General features: G+C 35.9%; 1 protein-coding gene across 2 annotated transcripts in view; it reads left to right on the forward strand.

The window, feature by feature from the left end:
- Positions 1 to 8256, forward strand: part of LOC126969164 (uncharacterized) — a 31945-nt gene extending 23689 nt beyond the window's left edge. Inside the window, exons 18-22 of one of the 2 annotated variants that reach the window (XM_050814487.1) lie at positions 173 to 351; positions 1158 to 1351; positions 1530 to 1718; positions 1810 to 3054; positions 4299 to 8256. In XM_050814487.1, coding sequence (XP_050670444.1) covers positions 173 to 351; positions 1158 to 1351; positions 1530 to 1718; positions 1810 to 3054; positions 4299 to 4453 — 1962 coding nt within the window. In that variant the 3' untranslated portion in view covers positions 4454 to 8256. The remainder of the gene's footprint in view (positions 1 to 172; positions 352 to 1157; positions 1352 to 1529; positions 1719 to 1809; positions 3055 to 4298) is intronic. The other variant, XM_050814493.1, reaches the window with a different exon arrangement.
- The last annotated feature ends 825 nt before the right edge of the window (positions 8257 to 9081 follow it).

A 9081-nucleotide genomic window follows, 5' to 3' on the forward strand; every position in this document is an offset into this window, starting at 1 on the left:
AAATGGTAAATCATATGTTTGTAAGGCTAACAATAAATAATGTTAAATAGGAATATATAGCTACGAATGTATCTCATAATTAAAGCTATTAAATTAAGGGCTGAGACTGAATTTAGCACCATTCGCAACTTGAATGACTAATAAAATATAAGAAATTCTTTAAAATTTCCAGGAGTCGGAACCAAAAGATCTGTCCGAGCATAAAGATAAATACATTGATGTGTTGATGCAAGGTATCATAGTGTTGCACGGTAAGATGTTGAGCAAAGAACCATTCCAGCACGAATCTCTGTTGGTTGACAGGAAGGAAAAGAAGTTATCTAGTGCTGAAAAGAGATTGGCTCAGAGAGGGTGAGTGAATTCAATATGAATATAAAGTGGGAAGAGATTGAGTGGACTGACTGGAAACTTAGGAGTCACACTATTAAGAGGTTTTTCAATTCTCCTCCTCCTTACCTACTTTTCGGAATGATGATTCAGATCTTGGTTAATTTAGTGGCATTTTAATCTTTCTATCCACCAAAACTTACATTCAGAGCACTAAGGGTGGGATAGATAGACCGTGCTTCGACTTTGCTCAGACTTTTCTTACATAAAACTTAGTACGCTCTATAGATCTTAGCCTTAGGGACTACGCGCACTTATTCAGCTCCATTCGCGTTTCGCTGAACGATTTTGGTCACACTTATACAGCTCTGCTTCTATCAGCCGCGTACGGAACTTTAAATCACGTCTGCTCTCTTTAATCTTTGCGTGCATAATGATTACAATGATTACGTCAAATCAATTCAGGAACAATACAGGTCGCAACTCGTCGACAAGGAGTCGCGAACCATCTCTGTAAAGAGCTGTTCCGCCGCATTCGACGGTGAACAGCGCTGTACGCGGCGGAACAGCGCCGAACGCTCTCTATAGCATTCGCATAATAAAAACACATTTATCCTCATTTTATCCTGGTTTTGTCGCGAAAGCAGAATGGACGCGGAAAGCTGAATCGACGCGTACACGGCTCCATACAAAATTGTTGTTTTCTATGGACAAAACCTGAAAAGAGCTGAATAAGTGCGCGTATTCCGTTAATGACGGAATACTTAGGTGAGCTACAAAAGGCTGTTGTAAAGTTTTAGGAGTAAATACATTGTCATTGATTGTAACAGGTATGAATTGGAGAAGAAAGCAGCGTTAGCACCTAAACCTACAACGGCGTACAGAACTGTGCGTACGGCTGATGGAAGCCTGGTGCAGCGGCCTGTTGCGTCCGTGAGGCCGATGCAGCACGGCGCCCGATGGATACCAGCCGACGTGTGGAGGCGGCAAGGCATGACGGCACAGGAAATGACCCTACCCTTAGGTAACTTTAATTTTTTCATCTATTTCATATTTTGCATGGCGTTGGTGCACTTAAATCTCTAAACTTACCGTCGATTCCAATGCATGTTTGACTGTATATATATAATTACTGTATATTAATAATACGAATGCGTATGAATAAATCACAAATTTACGAAGCATTTTTTAACATTTTATAGATGTTGTGATTCCTACGAATTCTGCCGAAAAAACAAATATTGTACTAAAAGCCGGACAAAGAGTTATGGTTTTGAAGTCACCTAAAGGAATCTATATGCAGCTTGAATCTGGAAAAATTATTGCCATCAAAACAGCACTGAAGGGATTGGGACAGAAAGGTGATGGTAACACTCCAATAGGTAAAAAAGGTATGTGATATTGAATTCTTAACATAAATTAAGCATCTTAATTTTTTAAACTCTCTGTGATCAATTACGATTGTGTTACACATTCTTTTAGTTTTAGGTAATCGTCCATCGTCTGCTAATATTCCGGGTTCTCTGAAAAACAATTCCGCAATAACAATAACATCGAAGGGTGGGCAGAGATATATGCGAGGGATGGGGAGACAAGTGATGGGGCAAAAAATAACTAGGCCAATGTTACCCGGGCAAAAGATTGCAGAAATAAGAAATAGATTAGGCGAAATGAGGTCATATGGCGGAATACGCACTAAATTGCCAACACCTCAAATGAGGATGTTACGTCCAAACTTACCGGGGTCATTGAGTATCACTAGGATAAGTAAAGATTCAGACAAAGCTAAATCCAACGCAATAAAAGGTCGAGCATTTAATGCGGAGACTGAAGTATTAGACAGTGATGATGACGATCGAAGTACTCAGAACACTGAAACTAAAACAATCGAAAATAAAGTCAAAGAATCGGAAAATACGGAAATAGTAGAAAACGATAATCATAGTGAAAATACGGTTAACGCTTCAACCGAAAAACAAACTTCAGATAACCACGAAAAGGAAAACCATGACAGAGTCCCTATTGTTTTAACAACTGATGAGAAATTGCCATCTGAAGAGGTGTTAGAGAGGAAACCATCGGAACGTGTAGAACCTTCTGTCGCTGATGTTAAACGAGATGATGTTCCGGTAAACCTTGCTGGTCGAGGATCTAGTAAAATTAACTTGCTCAAAAACTATAGACATCAACGTCCCATGAGTCGTCCTCAGGGAGAGTCAAGTTTGAGCCAGCTAGAGAGGACGGCTAGCGTCTTAAACACAGACGGAGTCCCCGATTTCCGAAAAAATTTAGATGACATAACTCAATCGTATTCACCAAGCGAAGAGAAATCTAGTGGGACCAGAAAGAAACGATCTCCACAAAAACTTAATGTCGAATCTCAAGAGCGGCCTCTTAATATGTCTCATAGTGTATCTAATCTTCTTGGTGAAAGTTCACAGAAGCCAAGATCAGAAATGCCTCAAGGCATTAGTTCTTTGCATAACCAGAGGCCGACTCAATCTCTTGTGAGTGGGCTACCCCAGGAAGTGCCGGGGTATTTGAACAAATCTCCAGTTACGCCGATAAATATAACTCACAGTGGTCTCATGACGGGAGGAACAACAACCAGTAACAGTGAAATTGCAAACGACAGTTTGCAGGCTAAGGTGCCTCCAGGAGCACTCCCAACCCAGTCTTACCCAAGCGGAAGTACTCCACCCGAGGGGCCATATGGGCAGTATCCAGGTAACATTCAACTTTCTATCGTATTCAGTTGGTAGTCATATCATAAAATTTAAATGACTTATTAGGCTCAAATATATTTTGGTATTATCCATTTATGTAAAGGGTTAATTAGATGAAAATGCTCACTTCTGTCTTCAGTCTGAAGTCAAAAGGTGATTATTATGTATCTAATATTATGGCACCAATATATTTCAATTCAAATATTTTTATTCAAAATATGATATGAAATCACTATTGAAAGTCAAAAACTAACACCCATTCGAAAATGCGACAGACTGGAGATATATTGAATGTTTTTGTTCTACTAGCTTACTGATAAATGACAATATATATATTTATGAACTATCAAAGGAAACATGACAGCCAACAAACTATAAAAAAGAGCTTCCTTACCTTTCAATGGATCTGAATCCATCACTAGTATTGGGTAAACAGGAAATCCGTGAAGTAGTTAAGCCATAAACAAGCTAAACTGCTCCTGGGCTGCTAGGCGGGAGTTAAATACAATTCTTGACAGGTTTTCTCTCTGGGTATTGCAAGCAAAAGTGCCACTTAGCCAAACTTGACATCAGTGAAGCCTATGCACGTTTTGCCCAGAGACCAACGAAAATATAAACATATCCTACTGGAATGTAAGGCACTTGCTGTGAGAGCAAGGTGTCTTTGCACGTTTTGCCCAGAGACCAACGAAAATATAAACATATCCTACTGGAATGTAAGGCACTTGCTGTGAGAGCAAGGTGTCTTAAAGCCCTCAAACTCCAGGCAGAAGACCTACGTGGGATAGGTCGTAAGTCATTGAACCCTCTTAGCGTTCTTCTCCTCTTAAAGGATACATTTATTCCTCGAGGAAGTGATTTTGTTTAGCAATACTCCAGCTGAACTAGGGTAGTTCCATGGGTGTGATAATTTAGCAATAGCAATAAAACTGAGCAATAGATCTGCCGATTTAAGTTGCTGCAACCGCCAAATATGATTAGATATGCATTAGCAGTGTATATGCATCAACCTCAACATTTTGTAATGATAGGGCTCTGTTGAAAGAAACTCAACAGATGCTTTTTTTATGATTACCTACATATCATTAATACTGGTTAAATTGCGTGGAAAATACTTCAAGTTCTCTTGACAATTCTCCCACAAACAACACTTAATATTGAATGAACTTATTGTTTTGATTTAAAAAATCGTGTACAACTTACTAGCTAATGTTCAAATGAGTATTAATGATATGCTTGTTCTAGGTTATGGGATTGGCTATGGAGGATATCCGAACCCACCGTACTACGGCGGCTACGGTCCTGGTTACTACCCCCCCTACGGAACTCCGCCAGGGTTCTCCCCACCTCCACATACCCCCCCTACTGACCCATATTTACCACCGAACCCACAGTGGTAGTGAACTGAACGGTAACAATCAAACTTCCAGTGGTAGTGATGTTTTACTATATAATGTTAGTGGATTTATAATTGTATGTTTCATCTTATGTGGTGTGGTGGCGATCAAATGTCTTTGCTGTATGTATTTTAATTTTATACTAATGGCAAGTTATGATGGTTGTTTTGACAGTTACTAGTAGTGGCATCACATATTTTGCAACTAAGTACCTGTTTTACAATGTATAAGTAGCGAATTGTCTTATTAATTGCTACATTAAAGTTCCCGGTAACTAAGTTACTGAATTTCACAATCACTTCACTGCTATGTTATTACGAGATGATTTTCAAGCAAGTCGGTTTGGCAACCTCGCATTTTATAGTTCCGTTTGATAAAACGGAAATATTAAGATAAAACTAAAACGAAACGATTATTATAATTTCCTATTGGTATAACGGTAAATACAACTATTTTCACAATAACAACGATCATCACATAATTGTTTTTCATTTTCGTGTAACGAAATTTAAAAATTTCAACAAATAAGTTGTCATGAGGTTTTCATAGCTTTTATAAGTCATGACATGTTATCTGAAACATATAAGCTATATGCTGCCAGATCTATCCTATAAATTAACAAGCAGTTTATGTGCTGGTTCACACTAGTTAAACATTGTGAGAATATGTCTTTATTCAGCAGATAATTCCCAAGTAGCTTATTTGTAACTTTACTTGTACATCGTGAAACAAGCCCTAAAGTGTAAAAATAAACATTGCCTGTAAATAACAGTTATTTTGTTTTGTTCAAGCGTAGTTGTAATTTTTAGATATTGCGCCCCCAACTTATCTGTTCAGGTCGCTGCGTCGCTTGTGGTAAATTTGGTATTGCCAAAATGATAAAACCTTTAAAATAATTAGACTTGCGTCACTTTTCACCAAGTTGGTGTCCAAAAGCAGAATATATACAGCTCTATGGGGAGTTACTCACCTGGTCTCCGTTTGGCAACCAACAACCAGGGTGGCGCGACCAGTTCGGACGCGTCATGACTCTAGTGTCTGTATGGTGTCTAGTTTTGAGCTTACCACGGTTGCGCAACCAGTCGCGCCACCGTGGTGTCCTGGTAAAATATATCATTAAGACATTTCCGCATTTTATTTGCACTTAAAACTATAACGTAACGATGAAAAAATGAAGATTTCAAAATGGCGACTGACAGCTGTAGTTTGTATTTTCCCAACCTGAACATGTTAGTTAGTGGCACTATAATATTATGTCATAACGACCATCATAGAGTTGCGTCACTTTACTCACAACACATTGGACGATGTTCGTTTTTACTTCTATTTTAAAGTGTAGGGTAACTGAGTCTGTGACGTTTTAAAATATGATTTTTTTGAATAACTTTTTGTAAATAATAATCGATTTACTCTTATTTAATAATTAAAAATCCAACTCATTCATCAATGATTGTATAGCAATTGGGGAAAAAGCTAGTTTATTCAAGAATATCTACTGATATCATCATATGATTTTCGAAAAACAATGTACAAGTAATTTTATTGCATTTTCAGTGATGTGATTTTATTGTATGAATATTCAAGTTTTAAGTATTGTTGAGGAACTAGATGCGTTTTGTTAAGGTACGTAATTTATTTTATACAATATCTTTTGAAAAAACATTTATTTGAACTGTTTTTCCTATAATTTGTTTTATATTTAAAATTTACTTTTTATTCCCCTTATTAGACGCAATTATTGATGATTAGAAGTCTCTCTCTATTTAATTATTTGAACGCATTTTGAATTTTGAGTATGAATTATAGATATCACAGAAGCGGTAGAGAAACAAGAATTGCAGTACTAAATAGATCCCTAATACAATATCCTAGTCAATTAATAAAACAATACCGTGCTTTCTTTTCTTTAATGTAAAATAAATATTTTAAAAGAAATTTTACCGAATCTCCAAATATACTTTGAGAAAAATAACATGTTTTTAAAATGTGAACATATTTTTTATCGAAACAATAGTTCAACTGTGCTCTACTTTGCAATAAGACTAAACATTTGAGTACGTTATCATCGACAATGATTTAGATATTTATTTTCATTTCCTTTTATCGATCCTTAACATATTAATATATTGTACAGTAACAATTTTTGTTTCTAATTCTATTGCGAATTTTAACGATAAAAATAATATTTTAAATTTGTTTCTACTTTTTGTAGACTTTTCGCTTTTCAGTTACACACCAGGTATATGACTAGTAGTATTACTTTTTAACATTAGTATTGCCTCCTATTGTACTGCAAGTGTATAAAATAATTTTGCATTTAAAAATATGTATATTATCAATGTTCTTGTTCTTGTATTCAAATTAATAAAACGCGGAATAAATGATTGAAGACTTGTAAGTAATATAGAGGTGGTGCGAGTTAGTAATACTAACATCAAATATCTACTCGCTGACTCGATTATCAATTGCCGATAAGCGCTTTCTCCATTCTTCAAGGAATGTATATGTGGTTACGATCTGTGGCACACAAAACGCTTCTGTCTTTAGCGCACCAATTATTTATGGTGTACTGTGGGTGTATATCATATTTCGTCTAAAACTAATGAAAATAGGATATCAATATTTCTTAACTCATAACAAATCGCAGAAAGCTTATACTTTATCTGTGTTATTAATAAACGCGAAGCAAAGTTATTCTTCTCTATTCTAATTGAAAATCTTTGTCCTACAGAATTAAATGACAGGGAGGAGATATTTTTAACTTGGAGTAACTTGCGTTTATAAATAAGACAGTATATGTATTAATATAGGTTGGTGACCTTGTGCATTTTGAATTAAGTCACACGTATTGATTCTGACTCTGAACAGACTGTAATATAGTATTTTTTTTATATTCCTTTATATTGAGTCTATTTCCACTGTATCACCGCTTGTGTGAAAATAATCGGACGTCTGTATCCGTCTTAATATTTGAATGTAACTCTGAATAAGATATTTTTACTCTTCACTAATAGGTACTTATTTGTGTAGATGTATAGCTGTGGTCATACTGCCATCGTATGAGTTACGTGGAACACATTTGTTTTATTATCAAGCCCTCCGAACACGTCCCTTAAATCTCAGATAAAATTGATTTAATACGAATATAAGCTATTTTGAGTTATGTCACTATTTCTTCATTCGGTAAAAAAACGAAGAATGTCATAACTCGAAATAACAAAAAGTCCATGATTTTTTCCTTAAAGCTCCTTGGTGTGAAATTGTATACTCAAGTAATGTTTGTATAAATGCAGTGAATGCATTCCGGCTATGATAGTCGTATGTGATAGATCGCTACGTAGGGGTAAGTCGAGTATAGGACGTAACTGTTAGTGATATTTAACGTGTTAGCATAGACGCCTGCAGTTTATTCTTCAAGTCAAATTGTATTCGGCGCAGTTAATGTAGTCGTGTGTGCATGTATTTGTGCATATAAATGTTTGTATATCACAAAATTACACCTAGCTCTGACCTGATAGAATTTAATATACATAAAGGCACAAATGCAATTGTAAAAAAGGTAATATTTGAACTGCGATGGAAGTAATTAAATAAACTAAATAATTTTATTTGAATTGTGCCAGGTCGGGTGGGGTAGTGCTTGTGTATTGATGAACGATTTATGTGTATTGTCCAATGTACAAATAGCAATCAAAAGGTACAATACATGTGAAACTGCATTTTCAATTCAATCAGTGTATGTATCAGCGAATATACTAATTACTATATCTAATAATACAAATTTCAAATAAACAGTCAACTTTTAATTTTTTCCTTTCAATATAACCTGTAAGCGCCTACGCGAATCTTGAAGGTAAATGAGAGTTGAACAAGATTTACGAAAATTTACGACCGATGCGTTTCGAACGGTTGGCTCAGTTGGAAGGAGCGCTCGGATGGAACCCGAGAGGTTACGGGTTCGAGTTCATAAATTTTGGTTAAAAAGGTCATTGTGCGATAACTGACCCAGCCAACTATTTTTTTGTACAAAAACCAAATTGGTTTTATAATGTTTAGTACTAACTACCCTACATTAAATTTTATGTAGTTATTTAATTTTTAAACAATGGTAATAAAAAACATTTTTTTTTTATATTATCATCAGTTTTGCTCAATCATCATTATATTTTAGTCGGCCAATGACCATCAACATTAATTCAGTCTTCGTCAGACATATTTAGTCATCAACAGATGATACAAAGAGATTATCAATCAATTTGGTCGAGAGAAAGAGAGACTTCAAAGCCGACCCCGTAAAACATGGGCGAGACGACCTAGACACATACAGAGGTGATTGGTATGTTTTTTAGGGAACTGGAGAAAAGAAGGGAATGCTATTGCCCGACAGTGGGAAACTTATGGCTATTAATAAAATGATAGTTGCTAAGAAAAAAACCGATTAAAATGTCTTAAACCTTATAATACAACATTATAATACAACTTAATATTAAAAAATTTCTATATTAGTTTTTGGCCTGAATCAGTTTCTTCGAGGCCGATTTAGCTTAGACAGACCTCCACGAACTTGGCGATCGCTTGAGATTCCCAGACTCAGGATTCCTTTCATAAGGCGAGTCATTAAGGTGAGTGTC

The sequence above is a fragment of the Leptidea sinapis genome, chromosome 1 (genome assembly GCF_905404315.1).
Source record: "Leptidea sinapis chromosome 1, ilLepSina1.1, whole genome shotgun sequence".
Classification (NCBI taxonomy): Eukaryota; Metazoa; Arthropoda; class Insecta; order Lepidoptera; family Pieridae; genus Leptidea; species Leptidea sinapis.